At 46.6% G+C, this 21,818-nt stretch overlaps 3 protein-coding genes across 3 annotated transcripts in view; all 3 read right to left on the reverse strand.

Annotated features, from left to right (window-relative positions):
* Positions 1-2,221: 2,221 nt before the first annotated feature.
* Positions 2,222-4,295, reverse strand: rpl22l1 (ribosomal protein L22-like 1). The gene is made up of 4 exons (XM_030349223.1): positions 4,190-4,295; positions 3,425-3,541; positions 3,112-3,233; positions 2,222-2,537 (listed from the first exon to the last, which is right to left on the reverse strand). The coding sequence occupies exons 1-4, from the start codon at positions 4,196-4,198 to the stop codon at positions 2,393-2,395; spliced, it is 393 nt and encodes a 130-aa protein (XP_030205083.1). The 5' UTR covers positions 4,199-4,295; the 3' UTR covers positions 2,222-2,392.
* Positions 4,296-5,014: 719 nt separating this feature from the next.
* On the reverse strand, positions 5,015-11,141 carry eif5a (eukaryotic translation initiation factor 5A). Its single transcript, XM_030349222.1, has 5 exons — positions 11,097-11,141; positions 9,346-9,529; positions 8,823-8,927; positions 7,140-7,271; positions 5,015-6,167 (listed from the first exon to the last, which is right to left on the reverse strand). Exons 2-5 carry the CDS (start codon positions 9,508-9,510, stop codon positions 6,102-6,104), a joined length of 468 nt encoding a protein of 155 aa, XP_030205082.1. The 5' UTR covers positions 9,511-9,529; positions 11,097-11,141; the 3' UTR covers positions 5,015-6,101.
* A 1,290-nt stretch (positions 11,142-12,431) lies between these two features.
* tnikb (TRAF2 and NCK interacting kinase b) overlaps positions 12,432-21,818 on the reverse strand; it is a 29,065-nt gene continuing 19,678 nt past the window's right edge. Inside the window, exons 9-14 of the mRNA XM_030349236.1 lie at positions 21,448-21,582; positions 20,695-20,795; positions 20,001-20,150; positions 18,787-18,946; positions 16,187-16,326; positions 12,432-15,528 (exon numbers count right to left, since the gene is read on the reverse strand). Of these exons, the coding sequence (XP_030205096.1) occupies positions 15,445-15,528; positions 16,187-16,326; positions 18,787-18,946; positions 20,001-20,150; positions 20,695-20,795; positions 21,448-21,582 (770 nt within the window). The 3' untranslated portion in view covers positions 12,432-15,444. The remainder of the gene's footprint in view (positions 15,529-16,186; positions 16,327-18,786; positions 18,947-20,000; positions 20,151-20,694; positions 20,796-21,447; positions 21,583-21,818) is intronic.

Consider the following 21,818-nt stretch of genomic DNA (forward strand, 5'->3'; position numbering starts at 1 on the left):
TGTGACCCTCACTTTCTACCCTTCCTCATCATCCCTGTATTTGTCCTTTCTGCATCCCTTTTGTCATGGTCATTCTCCTCCTCAGTCTATCCTGTCTCCTCTTCTCCAGATTGCTCCTTCTCTTCCCTCCTCTCCTCTCCTCTTCCCTCGTCCACTGGTGCCGCCTCCTCTCCTTCCCTCAGATGGTAACGTCTGGCAGTCTTGGGCGAGGCATTTTTCCAAATCGCAGGTCACAGATGCTGTGAAGAGCAGGGTTAGGATACTTGTCACCCACAGAAGACGATCCACAGCACGATGACCCCAATCCAAGCAGGGAACTAGGGGCTTCATGGCTCAAGATGCCTACAGGTAACGGGGGGCGGGGTCGGAACCCAATCGCTAGGCCCCAACCGGCAAGAGACGTCTCCTCTCCCTGGAGCTCACTGGAGCGACGCATCAGAGAACCCCCCCATCTAAAACATTTATCAACAACCAGAGATCCTCTTCCATCACGGAAAGTGTGGAGCGCTTCGGTTAACAGACAGACGACCAGAGATAGTCAGGAGATAAACGTACCTATTAACACCTTAATCAGACCCAACTTTTAATTCTAAGCCTGCTATGCAATCATAAGCTTGAAATACATTTGAGGAAAAAGAACAACACTATTTCTAGAACACCGAGAGTTTTAGTATGAGCAAACACCAACAAAGTTTAGACTGTAAACAGATAGCTAGAGACAAACTGAACACGTGAACACGTATCATACAACGACCAGACCGGATGAGACCCCACTTACTGTCTGTGTGTTCTGTACAGAACGGGCCGATCGGTCAGCGGGCATCCAGACGAGGGGGGACCGGCTCGAAGGACGCTGACATGGAGCAGAGAGGACGGAGCAGTGACACGGGATCACGGGGAAAAGTCAGCGACACCGGAGCGCACCGCGAGAGGCCTGCATTATTTAACACCACCAGCCAGGCGCACGGCACGGTGCTACGCGTATGGTCATATTTCAGTTAACGCACACATTGGTAGAGAGAGGTAAGTGTGCGCGTGCGTGCGTGTGTTTTTGAGGACATTGTAGGCCGAGGCTCCAGTTCGGTACATCTCATAGTTATCTGCTCGACATTGGCGACTGTGGGATCTCACCAGGTGTGTGTGGACTGGCATACCCATTGGCTCTTCTCTCACGCACACACACACACCTCGTTTTTTTTTTTTATTGGAGATAATGTGCAAAAAGCATTTAATAATAAAGATGTTGTTGATTTGGGTTTAAACCGTGTCATCGTCTTCTAACCTACAGATGAAGGAGAAAGTCTCTGAGATTCACCGCTCAAAGCCGGGTCAGGGGGCCGCTGCTGGCGGCCAGACGGCCCAAGGTGGAGCATTCCTCTCGGAGCGCCTTGAGGGCAGCAGATGGCGGAGCGGAGCGGCGTCCAGACAGTCACGTCTGTCTGCGATCAGACCCGCTTGCATAATACGCACAGGCCTAATGCCTTCAACACGGGACATGAAGGCTATAGATGTGCACCAATAGAAAACGATATTATCGTAGGTCTATGTGGATTGACTGAAGTTATTTATGTCTGCAAAGAAAACTATGGACAACTATGGAATACTGTCCCAAGAACTTCACCATATGCCCGCCAACTTTCCACTCGTCTAGGCAACACTTTCACGTCTAGTCGCATCCATTTTGAATATAGTATTTTACTACCTGGTCCAACTACCAGACTCGCTTCTGCATGACCTCTGCATGCAGCTTGTGAGCATTAACTTTTCATTACATTGATAGAATAGGGCAAGAAGGCTCACCTTCGAACGCCTATTAGCGCCATCTACTGGACGTCCAGGGCAGTACGTCGGGATCTTGGGAATGGCCCAATTCAAAACAAGGATTGGTTCTCTTCCCAAACTCAAAACGTACATGCCATTTACAACAAGCTGCCTCTGCCATTTTCCAAGATTCTTATTTATTGTAATGCATGCATTTTACAGCAAGACACATTGACAAGAGTCAATAAATCAAGTAGGTGTTGTAGGTAAAATTAACGCAGGTAATAATTTCCAATTTACACATTATTTTCGACCTCCAACTTAACATGGTTCCTAAAAGGTCTAAGAAACTGCTGCCAAAACTTAGCTGATTCGGTATCAAGAAGGGCCTTTATAAATGTAACAGATTTTAGGGTTAAACGAACATCGTTGCGCTGAAACAAAACGCTGTACAACAGAGGGTTTTTTTCCGGCCTTTATTTGGGGGAATAAAGTTCACTTCGACCCCCAGAACCGCCGTTCCCAAGCCTCCCTCCAGAACACCGTCAGTCTCTGTGGTCAGCAGGTGGTGTGAGACCTGGCTGGACGGATGGGGGCCCCACAGGGGCTGAAGCCACCCAGGGACGGGGCCCTACTCGTCAGCCTCCGACTCGTCGTCCTCCTGGCTGATCTGGAAGTAGCGCAGCTCGTACGTCTCCTTGTCCGACGCCACCACCCTCAGCCAATCACGCAGGTTGTTCTTCTTCAGGTACTTCTTGGTGAGGTACTTCAGGTATCTAGCAGATGATGAGGAAGAGGAGGATGGCAATGGTTACGATCAGTTGCTTTGTCGTCCATTAATAGACTTGAGTATATACTTCAATATGGACTAGCAATTGACAGTGAATAAGATGCCTGTGGCACTACTATTCTCCACAAAAACTATCATTTCCTAATAGTTTACATCAGGGGTGTAATCTGTCATTGATGCATCCCTGATGTTGCAAAACATCTCACATATCAAATGGTTAAGGGGTGATGCTATGCCAGCGGGTGTGTTTGTGTGATTAGCCTTTAGAAGAAATCTGCCCTTTCCAGTGTTTTAGTGACAACACAAGTGGCCCTGTCCAGCTAAATGTACGCTGGATAGATCATTCTGCCAGCCTTCCCAGTGGACCGTAGCACATGTTGCTTATCTATTTCAGTGTACATCTACGTGGACAGGCCCACTAGTGACGTCACCAAAACAGAAGAGGGGGCAGATCCTTCAAACTGCTTGTATTGGCTACCCCACTCACACCTGGTGGCATAACATCTCATCAGGAAGCCTTTCCTCGACCTCTGGATCTTCCCCGGACCCCTAGACCTCACCTCTTGGAGAACTGCTTGTCCGACGCGACGTTGATCTTGTTCTTCATGCGGCCGACCTGGACGGCGGTGCCAAGGTTACCGGTCTTCCCGTTGACCTTGATCCTCTCTTTGAGGAAGGTCTCCTATTGGACAGAGCATAATGACACACTAGGGAAGGTAACCCTAGTTTTTTGTGGTCGGCTAGGGAAGGTCACCCTAGTCCATGAACAGTGTTAGACACGTCACACAACACTTGTATACATCATTATATTTTGTGTGGTTCGTTTTGTATGTTAGTGTTGTGCTTTTTCGGGGGCTTGTTTTAGACACGTACAAAGTTGGCCGAGTCCAGGATGCCGTCTTCCACCGGGTGGGTGAGGTCCAACGTAAACTTCCAGGAAGCTCCTTTTTTGGACTTCTTCAGGAAGAGATGCTTCTTGGGCTTGATGATCTGTAACATGAACACGTGAATGAGACCGGCTGGTGACCGCTGCACATATGGACATATTTAGCTGTTCAACTAAGAGTTAAGGATTATGTTTAAAATTTAGCATCAGCATCGTCACACACAAAAGCCTAATTTCTAATCACAAATAAAACGAACCGAGGAGACTGCAGATCACTCAATTGCCAATGCTACGCATACGAAAAATAAATGAACTCTGTATTTTAACTGATTTGACAACAATATTTAGCAATTAAAAAATAAAAACGTTAATGTCATAAAAAACAAAATCACATAACGTTATTAAATGTAGCATCTACATAGCCTACAAAGCGTTCCTTTGACTTAATATAGCAATTATTTCTAAGTTAATCAAAGAGCATTCAGGAAAATAATTTATATGGGACAGTTTGTTAAACATGACAATGTCAAAATAACCCGGGACTTAGGGCTAGCCACATTAGCTAGGGGACCATATAGGGTTCACATACTAGGGACACGTGTCGATGTCGAGTTAAATCTACCGACTAAAACATTGCGTAGTCGAAGGGAAAAGTCGACACATTTGATCGTTGCTTGGATATCAATCAGACGTGACGGTAAATTGTGTTTTTCCCTCAAGAAAACACAATTTTAGAGACTCGTGGTACATACCGGTGCCATGTCGAGGGCTGGGCGACGGGGAAGAGAGCGACGGAACCGGAAGTTTCACCTAAGAGGACATACGTCACCGGAACGTGCCTCGACGAATGCGGAAGCCGTGGATGACGGTAGTGCCATGCATGATTGATGCAACGTGGTTTCATTAGTTTAATTTCATTTAACTTTAGCATGACAAGACGCCGCTTTTCCTCAGTGATGAAATCGACTTAGTGGTAATCCTTTCTAAAAGAGTGGTAATCACTCTTTTAATGTATATTAATCAAGACTTTATCAAGCTCCCATTTATCAAATAAAGCAATGGGTCTGTGGCGCCTGATGCAGTGAAACACATTAGCTTTAAGACATAGGCAAATTACAGTAGTCGCATCTAGTCAAACGATGCGTCAGAATTTGGCCTTCGACCTAGCGCCAGTGACTGGGCTGCAGGAATGTGCACACACCCTGTTCATGTGTCCCAACAACTCATTAGGGGCCTACGATTCAAAAGGCCTTGAAATGAGCCAGCGTTGGTCCCTCGAGTAATCCAGGCTTGTCAGCAGGCAATCCAGGTTATTCCAGTAGTACACATACGAGAAGAGGTTAGCTAAATCTGCATGCATGCTTTAATGTGCATTTCATATGCTTATAATACACGTTAGCTTTTGTTAAAATTGGAGTGTATCTATGTTTAACTCGCAGAATCCTAAACATGGGCCTTCTGGTAATATAAACATGTCAAGCGAAAGGGCCCTTGTGTGTACCTTTATATTAACTAATTCAGGTCGAGTAACAGTTATACATTTTTCTTTTTGTGAAAAAAAAAGACACTCCAAAGCATTTATTTTTCTTCATCCATTTAATTGTTTGCCATTTCCTGTGAGCTGACAAAGGCCTCGAGTGAACAAAATAAGTTTGCAACTCAACACACACACCACCACCCCCCCTCCCCCACTGTCCCGACTCCCTGATTGTGACCCTCATGCACTCAGACCCCCCTCCCCACACCATCCCAGAGGAACATTCGCACCGAAGACCCGTAGTGTGTTGGGCCGAGGGGGGGGGGGTGACAAGGACAGGCCGAGGTCAACACCCGGTAGCCAAGAGGTAAGTTCACAGGCCCCTGCAAAAACACTGACCGACCAGAGTGGGGAGGTCTGACAGAATTAAAAAAAAAAAAATCACTGAAGCTTGTTTCTGTTTTGTCAGGAAGTACGTTTTGTTTTGTTAGTTTTTTTTCAGCGCTTTGGAAAGCTTGGATGACCCTGGAGGGCCGGTTTAGTGCCAGTGGTTGGCCGTCCCGGTGTTAGGTGGTTCTTCGTCGAGAGCAGAACCCTCGGGAGAGAGGGTGTTGGGCCATGCTGCGAAGCAGAGGGGTGGCAGGCTGGAAGGGGGGACCTCAGGTTTCATTCATGTACTCGGGCTCTTCTCCTCACCAGTGTCGTCTCTTCCTAAGCAGGCGAGCTGTCGCCCCCCCTCCAACCCCAACGAAAAGGCAAGACACCACCCGCTACATTTGAATATATATATAAAACATGTATAGTATATATATATATAAAAACTAAAAGCCGGTTCCTGTCGTCACCGAGACGTCCGGGGACGCGAGGGGTGAGACCGAAGTTTCAGAAGGTCATGACAAACAGCGAGGAGCGACCGATGAAAATGGTTTTCCAAGACACTTTATGAAGGAGTACGTATTAAACAAAACCCGGGCGGTCAGCTGGGTCCGCCCGGGACGGCTGCAGTAATACATGGGGAGGAAAAAAAAAAAAGATAACCCTTAAAGAAATGAGCAATTATAACGGACGAGTGAGGTTGAGAGACTGTCCGAAGGTGGGTACTTTGATGACCTAATGACCTATGAGAATGCAGGAGACTAGATGTGGGTGGGACTTGTCGACCAGGACAGCAAAGACGTCGTGACTTCTTATTTACTGGACAGGGCTTTAACGGAGACGGCACACTCCTCACCCATGGCGCTGAGAACGGTGACCTGGGGGGGGGGGGGGGAAACGATCCAATTACAAATGGCTTCCTGATAAAGAACATTTCTAAATAAGACCAAGAACATCGATCTTCACGGGGACCATTTCAAATGTGACTACTGGACTACCACAAACCTAAGACGCATTTGATTTATTAAAGTCTCTTCTAATCAAACATCGCCATGGTAGACCATTTAATAATTTGCCCTGCTGCCAAACTTTACCAAAATACATAAACACTTACATCTTGGTAAGGATTATTTGTTTAATGTTTGCTTGACAAGTAACTGGATATTTATAGGAGAAACCCGTTGTCAAATGGATCTGGGATACGTTTAGAATGATAATGAGTTGGAATGTTCGTTTGTACAGATTGTTTATTAAAAAGGACATTTTATACACACAATACCATCAGTAGTTCACCCGTCAACACCATCTTGTTTTAAAGACTCGATAAGTAGATTGACGAACACAGAGATTGTGACATCCGTCAACAGCACGCAAGCTCCGTGTTCGTCAATCTACGTATCGAGTCTTAAAAACAAGATGGCGTCGACGGGTGAACCACTGATGGTGTATAAAATGTCCTTTTTAATAAACAACCAGTACACTTACAAATGTATAAATGCCTCGTTTTATATGTTAAAACCCTTACTATACTACCAAAGAAGTGTCGGGCTACTTCTAGCCTTTTAAGTAGTTTAAAATAGCGATTTAGTTTTTACCATAACACATGCCCCTATCGTTCCAAGTTTATAGTGTTTGGTAGAAAAACAGCCAACTGAAGACTGGGTCTATATGTGCTCTTTTTTTGCTCCAAAACGAACATTCCAACCCGTCATCATACCAAACATATCACAAGTCCTTTTTTACACCGGATTTTTCCTTTAAGCCGAAAAACACGCTTTCCGGTCGAGTTCTGTGGAGCTCTGGTTGAGAGCACAACCGACAGGACCCAAACGAAATGCAGCACAACTCACCAAGAAATCATCACTGTTTTCAAACTTGGCCTGGATCTCCTTGCCCAGGTCACCCTCTGGCAGACGCAGGTCCTCCCGCAGGTCTCCGTTCTCGAACATCAGGGACATGAAGCCGTCGGTGATGTTCAGCAACTGAGGAGGGAAACGGCTCACCTTAGATCAGCAGCCAATGCCAGTACCCGCGTTCTAAGTTCTAGCATCAGTTTTTCAGAACCGAGTGTTTTTGCGATGGTGAAAGTCACCTGCGGTCCGAGTCAGGTAGACCCCCGTTACAGTGGCAGCTAATCCAACCAGTTTCGTTACAGTTCTAGCCTTCATCCATAAAGTAGTATTAATGCAAATACCAGTCCACATCGACAGCATCTTAAGCCCCTCCTTAAGGATGGAGCTTCAAAGCGCCTTCAGGTTTAAGAGGCCATGGATTAAGAGGCTTGTGCTGATGTGCTAAAGCAGATCATCACAGGCCCATTTCGTGATAAGATGCTCATTATTGAGCCAGTGTTTTAGTTAAGCCTTTTTTTATTAAGGTGGCAAAGTGTCCCAATCTGTGCGGTACAGTCCTGATATTTAACAGTCTGTGCTATAAATAGAGGAGATTTTCCTGCATTTGGATCAACACATTTATGTAATGGTAGTCTTTACATTCTGTTAAAATGTTTTAATTCCAACTATTTTATTACATAGAAAAACTTCCAATAGCAAAATGAAAAGAGGGGACTGTGAATCAAATCCCACATGTTTCATATCAACACCGCAAAGAATGTCAACTGTAGAAATAGACAAATAACACCTTCTTAATGGCTTATTCCACCTGCGCAAAATGAGTTCCTCTACAGTAGGATCTATCCACAACGCGAAAGGAAACGGGGCACCACCGCCCCTTTAAGGGGCTAGTGTCTGGGCTGGGGTCCGAGATGTCTGCTCCTAGAAGATCCAGCTTCCACAAGAGACTCAAGACTCAGTCGTTCAGTTCACCTGGACCCTGAACAAGAGACTCAAGACTCAGTCGTTCAGTTCACCTGGACCCTGAACAAGAGACTCAAGACTCAGTCGTTCAGTTCACCTGGACCCTGAACAAGAGACTCAAGACTCAGTCGTTCAGTTCACCTGGACCCTGAACAAGAGACTCAAGACTCAGTTGTTCAGTTCACCTGGACTCTGAACAAGAGACTCAAGACTCAGTTCAGTTCACCTGGACTCTGAACAAGAGACTCGAGACTCAGTTGTTCAGTTCACCTGGACCCTGAACAAGAGACTCAAGACTCAGTTGTTCAGTTCACCTGGACCCTGAACAAGAGACTCAAGACTCAGTTGTTCAGAGTTCACCTGGACTCTGAAAAGCCTCCCCCCTTACCGCCCCTACTCTCCTAAAAACACTGTCTTACTCACATAATGTATGTTGCAAGATGTTAAAAGTACCCCTTAGCATAGTGTAGTATCTTACCCGTGTTTACAGAGAATGGGTTAACCTACCAATTGTTAGTGTTTGGCAGTTTGTTCCACGAACATCCCAACTGTACCGACAGCGGTATCTATTGTCGTTTCTCTTTCTTCTCACAAATGTGCTTATTGTAAGTCGCTTTGGATAAAGGCGTCTGCTAAACGCCCTGAATTGAACGTGTAGATTCTGCGACAGCCCAGCAGAGCGCCTGGGTCCAGGGGTCCGGGGGAACACAAACCCACCTGCCACTCTGTCCTCTTGATGTGGGGAACGTCAACGTTGTGGGTGGAGGGGCACATGTCCTCGTACTTCTTGTTGGAGAAGATGTCGATGCCGGTCAGGTTGACCTACGGCACAAAGTGACGGAAAAATAAAACAGTATTAATGTAATAATTGATTACATTTTTCCACTTTATAATTGATATTGTATATACCATCCGTTTTGTTTGCCCCGTTTAACTTTACTCTAGCGTTTACTTTAGCGTCTATTTTTGTTTGCATCAATACTGCCGGGCGGTTGTAACAAAGGATTTTTCCCTCCAGGGGATTATTAAAGTTGATATCTATCCATTTTACTTCCACCAAATACAATTTTAGACTTCGCCCGCACTAGAAAAACAAACTATTACTTCAAGTTCATAAGCAGAAAACTGATAAAAGATGTTGACTGGTTCGGGATTGCGAATTTACATCTTTAGGGGTGTTTCACAACCCCCCCCCCCCCCCCACACAAAAAAAAAAGGTCAAAGTCCCCATCCACTGTACCTTGGCATGTCCGTGCTTGCCAGTCTTGGAGGTCGACATCTCCACGATCTTACAGGGATGTCCCTTCATGACCACGTAGCCGTTCTTGCGCAGGGCAGAGCACTGGATGGGGAAGGTGTTGGAGGCGCCGGAATCAGCAGCATCGAAGTTATCTATTTCTGCCATGGTGCGTTGGACAAGGGGGCTGGAGGGCAATGGGGTAAAACACAGACGTTACATTTAACCACGACATGGTCATTCAGTGTATTTTATGATTTGTTTCAGCCTGAACACACAAAGGAACGTGTTGGCTGAGATAAGGAGATCCTTCCCGACCATGGGCATAGACTGTAAAAAGATATAGACGTATCGCAGGTGATATCACACATCGGTTAACACACAACCGCTATGAAGCAGTAGATTTAGTGTTAAGGGCACCGCGGACATTGCTTACGACTTTTGCAACCAGCAGCGGAAATGATCACAAACAATCAAGTTTAGATCATGAGTCTACCCACCACTGCGTATGCCCACAGACTAGAGGACTGAGGCGCAGATAAGAGATCTGGCAGAAGTTACTGGCAGGTAACGGGCAGTTTAACAATACTGAATGCGTAGCAACATTTCAATAAATCGCTGGGGGTAAGAGAAGGGTGTGTTTTACTGAGGCCAGCAGGATCTTCACTGGCACTATTCCCTAAACATCGATCCCTGAGATCAGCTCTTCGACGTGACCCTTAAGGGATCTGCTTACTTTTAACACACATAACGGGGGACTGGGAATGTGCAGAATGTCAACAGTTCGCATACGAAGAACAGTAGGGTCCACCGTAAAAGATCTTAGTGCACAGGTCACTTCCAGGGATCTGTTCTACAGTGGACACACGACAAGTGCATCTGATGATTGGTTTGGGCTATACGGCGCGGCTCAGTCCGTAGCGAACACGTCATAAGAGCCAATGATGCATAAACGACCCCGACTCTCGGCCACGAAACAACTCATGTAGTCGTTTGTGACCTTATGCGTTATTTGACCCGTCACCTCGCTACACCGTTAGTAAACGTGGACCGGCCACTGGGCTGGAAATAGCCCTGATCAGGAGAGGGGCCAGCAACCCACAGGGGCCTCACCAATACCTCTCCCCAGGTCCCCGCCCTGGGACCTCCAGGGGCCCATGTGGCTGTCACACAATACACGCTGAATAATTCACAAGCCTGACAAACACGGCTTTACATTGGGCCGGGCGGAAAGCCCGATGTTACGCCCGGTGACTCGGGAACGGCTTTACAAATTCGGGCAACGTAAAGGCGAAAAGTGACCTAATCACGGCGCTTGATATCGTGACGCCGCACGCCTCCATGTAGCCACCGGCTACATAGCATTGTGATGCGTTTACGTACGGGACGATCTACCACCAGTGGGTAAACCCGGGTCTGTGCCCGGGGCTCGGCGCGGGTTTACCGACCCGAGTCCCGGGGAGCATGACGAGCAACTTCGTCCGCGAGCGCGGAAGGCCTCACGCCGCCTCGATTAAAACAAGGAACGGGCGAAAACGGAGCGAAAACACGGGATCCACACCCCGACCAACGCTTCAAATCTACGGGGATATAGCAGCACACGAATAAACTCTTTCCGGACGCGTTATCCCGAATGAGAGCGGTTTGGTTAGCGACGCGTTTTCGTTGAAATGTGTCGTGTGTTTCTCTTTTAAAAGTGCGTTAACTTCTCGATCTATGCCCATAGACGGAAACACGCGCCATGCCACACTTACCTTCCAGAAAAGAGGACAGAGCGCAGGCGCGACCAACTTTACTGCAGCATCCGCGGGGCGGAAAGGGGCGTTTTGAGCTTCCGGTCAGACATCAACAGAAAGGGTTGCCAGGTTTGAACAACATGCAACCGATTTGGTTTTAAATATACTAGCGTAGAAAAGAAAGAGAGATTATTGATGAAATTTAAGATCAAAATGTGCTTTTTACACAGATATTCAGTTAAACTATTATAGTTAAAATCTTTACCAAAACGACATGGTATGTTTTCCATGGCAGACAGGCTGGATTGGTAATTAAAAGGTTAAGATGAACTTTTAAAAAACCCAACCCTGCCTGTTGACAGTTGAAAAATAAGGTAGAGTCACACCTTTGATAACTTGCCAATATTGGGCAGGACGGTCCAAGGTACATAAGAAATCATTATGGAATTGTTAGTGACAATCTGGCCACATAAGAAAATGTGCTCCAATTAAGCAGACAATTTACAATAAATGCAAATACACATAAAACAGTTATATGTTGGCATTTTTTGGTCAGGCAAAGTATGGCCAGCAACCTACTTACAGATCCTACTTAGTAACAGTAAAACTGTGGCCTGCTCTCCTTATTTGGTTATTGATTATATCGATTCTGTTTATTCTTTCTCTGGCAATAACCTTTTCCCCTAAGAAACACATGGCCATGGGGAATTCAGCACCACCGCGATAAGTGACAGTGTTTAACATTTCAGCACCTAGGTTAGCTCCCCGTACCTGAGGGGAGCTATAGTATAGCTCCCTGGAGACTCCCCCCTCTCCTCCATAGCCCGGGGCAGTTGAACCTGACTGGACCTGATTATAATGCAAGGCCAAGGCGCTGTTGAAGGAAGCTTAGGTTCAGCAGCAGCAGCAGCATGTTGTGTAGACACACTTCAATTCCTGCATTCTGGTACAATTTTATGTGCAGATTTCTGCTTTATTTATGTTAAGGATAACACAAAATTCAGGCACTATATGGCAATTCAAAATATGTTGGATAAAATGCAGTTAGGCTCTCAGGAATGATTAATTGATTTCAATATTTAAGATTCGGTCGATCAATTAAAACGTGCATATGGCATATACTCACGTCAAAAATAAATATTAGATAGTCTATGTTTGTGTGAGAGAGGGTGAGTGAGTCTATTTTTCAAAATAAAAGTCCCCTGCTCTTATGTTTTTATTAGGGGGGGGGGGGGGGACACATGCATGTTTTCTAAATATTTATGGGGACGTACCCCTGCATAATCACGTTAACACACACACACGCGCACACGCACATCGGTCTTGTACATAAAAAAAACTGAATACCAATAGTACCACAATAAAAACATTGTATTTATTTCATCATTATCATCATCATTACATTTGTTTTTAGAAATTATTATAGATTTTTTTCTTTATGCTGTAGAAAGACAACTAAGATTTCTCATGAATTATTTTTTTGTCTTTCTGTAAAATGAATGCTGATATAGCTAAAATGCCTTTACATATATATATTTAAATCTGTGGTCCCAGAACGTTGCCTGCCTTCTCCGTAAAACACTTAACTGTGCTTCTTTCCATCTGCCTGATATCCGCTATTATCTAGTCCACCATAAACGGCTTCCACCATCCCACTGAACCAATGCGCTTGTGGGCATGGAGGTACAGGCCAACGAAACCAGGGACTAGGTTCGATTCACTTAACAGAAATGTTTAACAATAAACTCTCAAATGTGTGTCAAAAATAAAAAGTTAGTACTAAACAGTCATCGGGTAAGACATTGAGAACATATTGTACGTGCTTACTCAGTGTACTTGCTTGAAACATTCCAATGTAAATAAGTATGGAATAATATGGAACCTTTTCTTGTACGCATTGGTTGAGTACCTTGTGCAAACATGTTCAGAATTGTTGCTATGCCTTTATTTAAAATTGTAAATCTACTACCTCCCAAACTCTAAAATGATGAACACAAATAATATAATATAAGCCTGGGTTGTAGGGTAAAGTAAAGTAGTTTTTTTGGACTTTTGTATATATTCCAGTTGGTTCCTTTCTTCATACTAAAAAAAAAAACCTTTAGAAACAATGTATAATTTTAAATCGTTAAAACGTGACATTAGAAACACCACTGGGGGAAATCTTTATCAGTCCGAGTACTACAGTTTAAAACATTTATTTGTTGCCTAATTAAGTATGGAATTGCCTTGCAACAAAGGTCAGAGAATCAAACGTTGAAGCGCTAAGCTAGGACATGCTAGCGATTTTCAACAGTTTCTTTGCCACATCCAAAATCTGTATTCAAACCTCAAAACAGCCTGTCGGCATTTTAGGAAGATATTTTTATCTCCCATTTGATTTTCCCATTTGTCAGTCTAGGCAGTTGAACCGTTGTCCCTTAGTCGGGCAAAGAATTACATCACACGGGTCCAAGCTCCTCCTTATTCTACTCGACGACTAGACAACCCAGCATACTAGCATCGAGCTAAACCACTTAGTGACATGAACAACACACACAGGCGATGTACATCACGCCTGAATGTCAGTAACTAAGGACAAAACAACAGATCCTTAACTACGTTTTAGTTTAGCAATCTGCGCAAGTCTGTAGAAGGGAAGAGAATGTTGGATCTTTCCCGACAACTACTCTGACATAATCTGCAGTGTCAGATTGCGCAGTTGATTGGGGTCCTTCACAGTATAAATGTGTATTTATACAAGTGCAATATACACAGGAAAGTGGAAGTTTTTAGTGGTTGGGGGGAGATGCGCGAGGAACTGCCACAGATTGGCAACTGGGCCAAATTCTTTTTGGCAAAACTGGTGCTCTGGTTTGAGTTCTGTGTGTGTTTAGGTGTGTGTGTGTGTGTGTGTGTGTGTGTGTGTGTGTGTGTGTGTGTGTGTGTGTGTGTGTGTGTGTGTGTGTGTATGCGTGTGCGTGTGTGTGTGTGTGTGTGGCTGTGTGTGTGTGTGTGTGTGTGTGTGAGAAAGAGAGAGCAACATTACAATATCTACACACTTTGTTGTTCTCCAGGTTACACTGTTATAAGGACTAAGTGACTCTATCTCTGTCTTTTGTGATGCCATCCTCTTGTCTCGGTAGAATTTAATGTTAGATATTTCAAAAAGAAAATGGTAAAAAAGGTACAAAAGATTTTATTAAAAATTCAAGCTTTGTGATGCATCACTTGTGTACCTATGGATCCAAAAAAAATTGGAGTTAAGATCTTGGGATCTGCGTTAAGAGAAGTATGATTTGCTTCTTTTCTTTTTTTTGATATGTCAAAGTCCCTACAGCAAGAAATAGCATCTTAAATCAACAATGAGGAGTTTTGGAAAAAGGAACTCCTGTACTTTTCAGACGCAAAGAGCGCATGGGATTCTCTGTGTACTTGCAGAAAACAAAGTAAATGTGAGTAAGGAAGAAAGGTGCACTACATTGATAATGGTAATGTACTAAGCAATCGTTTTGTTTGTTAATCTGTGATCCAAGCAAGAGAAGCTTGCTTGACGTTAATTGTTCTGTATTTTGCCATCTTTTCCCCATAGATCTAATTTGTCGACAGTGGGAATAGAAATGCATTAAAATCGGACAGACATCGACGGATGAAAATTTTGCTGTTCTCCCGCTACAACAGCGACGTTTCTTTTTTAAATCGGGGCCGACCGGAACGTTTGTCCCCACAACAATATTGATTCCAACCGTCACACGAAGATGTGATTGCGTTTGAAAACCCAATCGGAGAGACCACCCATGTTAGCCAGACCATGCCCATATTCGGTGTGTTGATTATTTTATCCTGTGCTTAATCATAGAGGGAGAGAGAGCGAGAGAGAGAGCAATACACTGATTTAAACAGCACAGGGCGGTAGTAGTACCATCGACCGCGCCATCTCGGACCTACGCTACAGAGAAAACTACTTCCGTGCTCAAGGTGAGCAACAAACCACAAGGCTACTTAACATGTAGTTAGTCTGCTTTCCGGTTGACATTGAACGGTGTCCGGCGACCCAGAAACACCCGGGAGAACATCCGAGATGAATCAGCATCCGCCGTACAAAAAGGTCCAGAGGAAGAGGACCCGGAGTCCCGGTAGTCAGCGGGGGCAGCCGTACCTTACGTTGAGTAGCCGCCCCCCTCCCCCATGGATGGAGGGCGTGGTTTCAGGGATGGGGAGGGTGGGGGTATATTCATTGAATTTGCTAGGGTAGGAGTGGGTTGTGTCAGGGGAGAGGGTTGAACATCTCTGGTAGTCGTTTAACTTTTTTTTCTGGGGGGGGGGGGGTTGGGGTTGGCTGCTCCGTGTCCCCTTGCATCAGCTCTCCTCTCTGGCTCGAGACGGGTTACCAGTTCATCATGGAGCTCCTGTTCAGCGTCATGAAGAACACCTGGCTGCTGCCGCCGGACCGGACCGAAGCGAAGAACACCTGCGGGCGACATCACCACACACGCTGATGAAGAGGATGTCACTCTGATGAAGGTCAAAGATGACTAAAAGCGCAGAGTACAAAACGCACACAGTGGTCCTTACAGATTTTCGTTTTTTTCTTATTTTAGATCATTTCAGTATAAATGTATCCTTCTGTTTCGTTTTGTTTGGGGATGAGTGTAGTGCCTTCAGACCTTCAGCTTCTAGGTTCTGGGTTTGATCCCCCTTTTACACTGCTTAACGGGGTGATATTATGCCACCAGGTAGTGTGAGTGTGATTAGCCATTACTATTAAATCTGCCTTTTCCTGTGTTTTAGTGACAACACAAGTGGAAGTGTCCACATAGAAGCATACTCGATAAATCATTCTACCAGCCTACCCAGTGTACTGGAGCAAATGTTGCTCATCCTTCCGTCGTACATCTGGTTGGTACTCACAGTTGATGTCAATTAAACACAGGAAGAGCCACCTGGTGGCATAATATCACCCCTTTAACTGTGAAGCATCCTTGAGTGAGATACCTTCCCCTTACCTGCTCCTGTCCTGAATGGCCCGCACCTCAACACACTCACTGCTTGGTGTGTGCGTAAGAGTAATAAACAGTGAAAGGGGAAAACGAGAGCCTGAGGAAGACAGAAACCTGCTCCACACTCACCTTGTCGTTCCTCTCCGACAGGAACTTTAGTCGCTGAGCTCGCTTGTGCATGAAAACTCCGTCGAGGTGCCCCGTCTCCACGGAGCGGATCTCGATGGCCTTCTCTCCCCATCCCATGATCTGGTTGGAGTGGATGTAGGCTGTGACGCACACGCACACACAGACACGCAAACACACACACACGCGCACGCACACACACACGCAAAACGCACACGCACACACACACACACACACAGAGGAGGGATTGCAAAGGAGAGAGATCAGTAGCATAGTGACAGCGGAACCAATCACATCACGGGCCACGCCCCTCACACCTCCTTGGGCCACGCCCCTGGGAGGGAATCATTGCAGCAGTTTCTAATCAACCAATCAATCCCGTCTTGGTTTTCACAGGGTCGTCGGGGTCGACCAATCGCAGGTCAATGTCAAGATTATGAGCAATGGTCGGCTTTTGAGAGGTGCTTCGCTTGGGATATAATCAATCACTGTTGTGACCATAACATTGGCTGGAGAACGATCGTCTGCAGATGTGTTCTTTGATGGACTGGTAGGGGACGTACGCTGAGGAACTCTGCGTTCAGTTGACGGTTGACATTTACAGTAGTGTCCGCTCATGCGTTCTGCCTGGCGCTAGCTTTGTATTGTCCTATTTAAAGCCAGACACGGCAGGGCTGACTCATTTAAGTGGAGGATCTGTAGCCCATGTGATACATGGGGGGACGGGGGGACGACGACTATCTACTGTATTCGCTGCCCTCGGACGGCTCGTTTACAGAGTTTCCCTCGGGATAGAATTAAATGGACGCCACCGTGCTGAATGACATGACTGGGGCCTGACCTGTCTGGATGGAAAGAGTTTCCATGTCGACGTGGATGTCTGGAGCGGGGGTGGGGATCGGGAAATGCTTGTGGCATTAAAACTTGTTCTAACAGGGGCCAGTGGTCATGGCCCTCCCCCAAAATAATAAGTTAAAAAGAAACAATATACAACACATGAAGTGTATCGATCAGGACACAGATTGAACAAACATCAGGACATGGTCCTTATGACAGTTGCTGAAGCGCGGACAGAACTAGCAAATAAGGCCTTTAAGCTTTTTGCACCATCTTCCTATAGTAACCTACAGAAGCAGCTCAAGTTGCAAGACCCAGTTACTCTCAGTGAATTTAAAGCTGTTGCAAAGAGTTTGATGTCGGACCCCATTGGAAATTGCAAATGTTTTTAGTCAATGATCTAAATGTATTATTATATTGCACTTAGTATTGAACTTGTATTTTGTCTTGAGTTTTATGATGGAACGGCTGTTACTGCTGTCCATCTTGGCCAGGTCTCTCTTGTAAAATAGATTTTAATCTCAATGAGACTAAACATGGTTAAATAAAGAATATAATAAATATAAAGTGTTGGTGGACCAGGAGAGGGCGTGGGACATTTTGTCCCATGCCTGGTGAGACAGAGCTCCAGACTCAGTTTCCCCACCCTGTGGTTTTGGCCGAGTTGAGTGTTTGCTTCCTGTATTCCTCTAGTAACCATGGCATCGCTACAGCAACAACACCGGGAACAATAACCAAACCAGCAGTGGAGGTGATTGCGTGGGAAAGGATTCCACACAGGGATGAAATCCCAACTGTGGTTCCTAGGACTAAAGCCTTGGCTAGAAAGCATTCTACCATTTGCCATCTTAGACCATTGTATCTCATGCAAGTCTTTCCTTCATTTCAGGTTTTCTGTGGTGCATTATGTTACGTCAGACGAGGAAACAGACTACTGACTGCCTCAGAGGCTAGGAGGGAGATCTGAGTTAGAATTGGTACGTGTGATATTTCACACTAAGCACTGAAAACAGTAGCATCAACGGCAATATCTCAGGAGGATTATCCCGGGGGAGCGCAACACAACACAACACAACACAACACAACACAACACGAGGTGCTGCTGAATCTACAGAGGGTACACTTCTACTGAAAACGTTCACATGGTGTGAAATTGAAACAGGACGGAGCGGTGATTCTGTGACTTGACGGTTTGTATCTGTAGGGTCTACCTGGCCACCTGTCTACCTGATGGCATGCCTGAGCACGACGCCAAAATGCGCCATAATGACAGGTCATCAACCTTCACTGTACGTTTTGGATAAAAAAGTCTGGAAAGGGACTAACAATTAATAATCAAATCAATGAGACACTGGCGAGCGCAAAGCCATAACTGATTACCTCCTATTTAGCTTCATTTTAGTTTGAAATATACTGACGGCTTTATGCATGCAGTGGATGGAAAGAGAAGGAGTTCAACTCTGGCCTCGGCTCAGGAAGAGAACCCTGGCGAGGGGGGGGAGGGTAGGGAGGAAAGGAGGGAGGAAGAAGGGAGGCGAAGAACAGTAAGTGAAAGAGAAAGTGAAACTGCAAGCAGGTGGAGGCGTGTCTAAGGAACCGGCCACCTACCGACATCTCTGGAAAACGGAGGTCAGAGGTCAAAGTGAGGTGTGTGTGTGTGTGGTGTTTATGTGCGGTGTGTGCGCAGTGGGCCGGGGCGCGCGGGTGGGGGGCGGAGTCAAGCGAGCCAACAGGGGGGGGGGAGGATGGGAGGGGGGGGGACGTACCGACGGAGGTGGGCATCTCGCCCCACTGCAGCACCACGTCCTTGGTGATGCGGCCGTAGGTGTTGACGTAGACGCCCTCGTCCTCGTAGCACAGCAGCATCTCCATGCCGTCCGTCTTGGGCAGCACCACGATGGCGTGGGGGGTCACCTGGCTCTGGATCTGCCCGGGGGAGGAGGGGGGGGGGGGGGGGGGAGGGGGGGGTCACACAGGAGGGAGTTGTTTGCCAGGAGCTAGGTTGGGGGCTGGGTGGTGGTGGTGGGGTGGGGAGGGGAGGGCGGAGGAGAAGGAGGAGGACCGCGCCATGTCTACCAAGACCGGAGGGGGTGGCCATACAGGACTCTCTCTCCTCTGTCTCTCTGTCTCTGTCTCTCTCTCTCTCTCTCTCTCTCTCTCTCTCTCTCTCTCTCTCTCTCTCTCTCTCTCTCTCTGTCACTCTCTGTCTCTTCACTCTCTGTCTCTCTCCCCCCCCCCACCCTTCACCCAATCACCCCTTCACCCCCCCCATGCCCCCCTCCCCCCCTTACATGAGGAGAGAAACTGCTGCAACAATAGTGTCCCCCCACACAAATCCCATCACACTCATGTCTCCATGGCAACAGGGCTGAGGATGATGATGGTGATGAAGATTAGCCCACACTCTCCCGCTGCTAGAGGAGACAGACAGAAGAGTGACGAGGCGGTTGCCGAGGTAACCGCCTCTGGGTCTCCCCGTCTGACTCATGAGCGCAGCCAATGGTGCGTGTTCAAGCGGGCGGGGGGGGTCAGCTGTCTCGTGAGTCACTCGCTCACACACTCACTCGCTCACACACTCACTCGCTCGCTTATTCACTCACTCGCTTACTCACTTCTTCACCTTATATAAAAGCACTCCACCTTATATAAACACACTGGATGGATGGATTCATTTATCCATCCATCCATCCATCCATCCATCCATCCATTCATTCATTCATTCATTCATTCATTCATTCATTCATTCATTCATTCATTAAGTATATTTACATGCACACCTTAGTTAGCATATAGGTTGAATAATCAGATTAAGGTCAACGGTGACCATTTGGAGCAACGCACATAATGAATGAATGAATGAAGAATGAAGAATGAATACACCGGCAGTAATGCAAACTAAGGTGTTTACATCGAGGCCCATAGCGATATTGATCAGTGTACTAGTGTGCTTCATGTGTTCATACGGCTTCGGGGCTCTTACATGGGAGGGGATGTAGATGTCGTAGGGGTTGCCAGAGTCCACGTCGATGACATGGAAGCCCACGCTGGACCCGTAGATGACCTTTAACCTCTGACCCTCCTCCACCGTCAGGTCAACCAGCTGGGGGCGGTGCTGCAACTCAGTGAACGACTGGGAGGAGGGGGGGGAGAGAGGGGGAGAGAGGGAGAGAGAGAGAGAGAGAGAGAGAGAGAGAGAGAGAGAGAGAGAGAGAGGGAGAGGGAGAGGGAGAGGGAGAGGGAGAGCGAGGGAGAGGGAGAGAGAGAGAGAGAGAGAGAGAGAGAGCGAGGGAGAGGGAGAGGGAGAGGGAGAGGGAGAGGGAGAGAGAGAGAGAGAGAGAGAGAGAGAGAGAGTACAGAGAACATTTAGATTGTCATTTCAATACAAAATGGAGTAAGAAAGTAATTACCTCATTAATCTCTAAAGAGGAAATTGATTCAAAGGGGGAAATTTGGTTTTTAATTACACATCATAATGAAATATGAACTATAAAAAGAATGAATGGGGCGACAAAAAAAAGACTGAACAAAACAAATCAAAACCAGCTCAAGTGGTGGATGAGTGTGTGTGTGTGTGTGTGTGTGTGTGTGTGTGTGTGTGTGTGTGTGTGTGTGTGTGTGTGTGTGTGTGTGTGTGTGTGTGTGTGTGTGTGTGTGTGTGTGTGTGTGTGTGTCACCTTGAAGGCCATGAACTTGTGGTAGGGTTTGGGGGCCCATGCGTAGATCTCCACCGCGTTCTTCAGGGCGATCACGAGGAACTTGATCCTCTCGTACTTGACTGCACCGGGAGACAAAGAAACAAACACGTTTCACACAGAGGCAGGCTGCGGTCTCTCCGTTTAATTAAAATATTAGTGCGTTATGTTGGAAAAACATATCGTTACGATCACTAGAAATGCTCCACATCAAATTCTCTTTCCCCCCCTCCTCCATCTGGTAGTTTACTTTTATGTATCAATTTAATCCAACAACATCATCGGTCAATTGATCAATAATCTCTCTCTCTCTCTCTCTCCCTCTGCTGTCGTGGGTCTCCCTCTCCCTCACTCTCCCCCTCTCTCACTCGCTCTCCCCCTCTCACTCACTCTCCCTCTGTCGTCGTGGGTCTCCCTCTCCCTCTCTCGCCCCCTCTCTCCCTCTCTCCCCCTCTCTCTCCCCCTCTCTCCCTCTGTCGTCGTGGGTCTCCCTCTCCCTCGCTCTCCCCCGCTCTCCCCCTCTCTCCCCCTCTCTCTCTCTCTCTCTCTCTCTCTCTCTCTCTCTCTCTCTCTCTCTCCCCCCCTCTCTCTCCCCCCCTCTCTCCCCCTCTCTCCCTCTGTCGTCGTAGGTCTCCCTCTCCCTCGCTCTCCCCCTCTCTTCCTCTCTCTCCCTCGCTCTCCCTCTGTCGTCGTGGGTGTCTCTCGCTCCGGGCGTATAGGCAGTGAGCTACGTACCGACTTTGTAGTGCACACAGCCCTCCAGCTCCCCCACGGTGATCCAGCCCTGCTTCTTCTCCACCTCAGGGTCGTTGTGGAGGATCCGGTTCCTAAGCCAGGACAGGTAGTACACGCGCAGCTTGTTCTTCTTACCTGAAGAAGAACATGGTACAGTTAGACACCTGGCAGCAGCAGAAAAAGCAGAAGAACATGGTAAAGTTAGATGAATATCCTCCCCTTTGTTCCAGGATGTGAGAATATAATCGCTGTTTAAATCAACCCGACTGTGTGGAATGGTAGATTTCCTTTTTGTGCAAAACCGCAACGCCAAGAATGCTTCCATTTCCATTTACATTGTGGGCATTTAGCAGACGCTTTTATCCAAAGCC

The sequence above is a fragment of the Gadus morhua genome, chromosome 23 (assembly GCF_902167405.1).
Source record: "Gadus morhua chromosome 23, gadMor3.0, whole genome shotgun sequence".
Classification (NCBI taxonomy): Eukaryota; Metazoa; Chordata; class Actinopteri; order Gadiformes; family Gadidae; genus Gadus; species Gadus morhua.

What these genes read in the sequence shown, in the direction of transcription:
- eif5a (XM_030349222.1), bottom strand. Translation starts at nt 9,510, where the DNA reads ATGGCAGAAATAGATAACTTCGATGCTGCTGATTCCGGCGCCTCCAAC. An exon ending in GCAAGCACGGACATGCCAAG is followed by an intron (nt 8,928 to 9,345) that starts GTACAGTGGATG and finishes TTTGTGCCGTAG; the next exon opens with GTCAACCTGACCGGCATCGA. An exon ending in TCAAGAGGACAGAGTGGCAG is followed by an intron (nt 7,272 to 8,822) that starts GTGGGTTTGTGT and finishes TTCCCTCCTCAG; the next exon opens with TTGCTGAACATCACCGACGG.
- rpl22l1 (XM_030349223.1), bottom strand. An exon ending in TCCTGGACTCGGCCAACTTT is followed by an intron (nt 3,234 to 3,424) that starts GTACGTGTCTAA and finishes TCTGTCCAATAG; the next exon opens with GAGACCTTCCTCAAAGAGAG. An exon ending in GACAAGCAGTTCTCCAAGAG is followed by an intron (nt 2,538 to 3,111) that starts GTGAGGTCTAGG and finishes ATCATCTGCTAG; the next exon opens with ATACCTGAAGTACCTCACCA.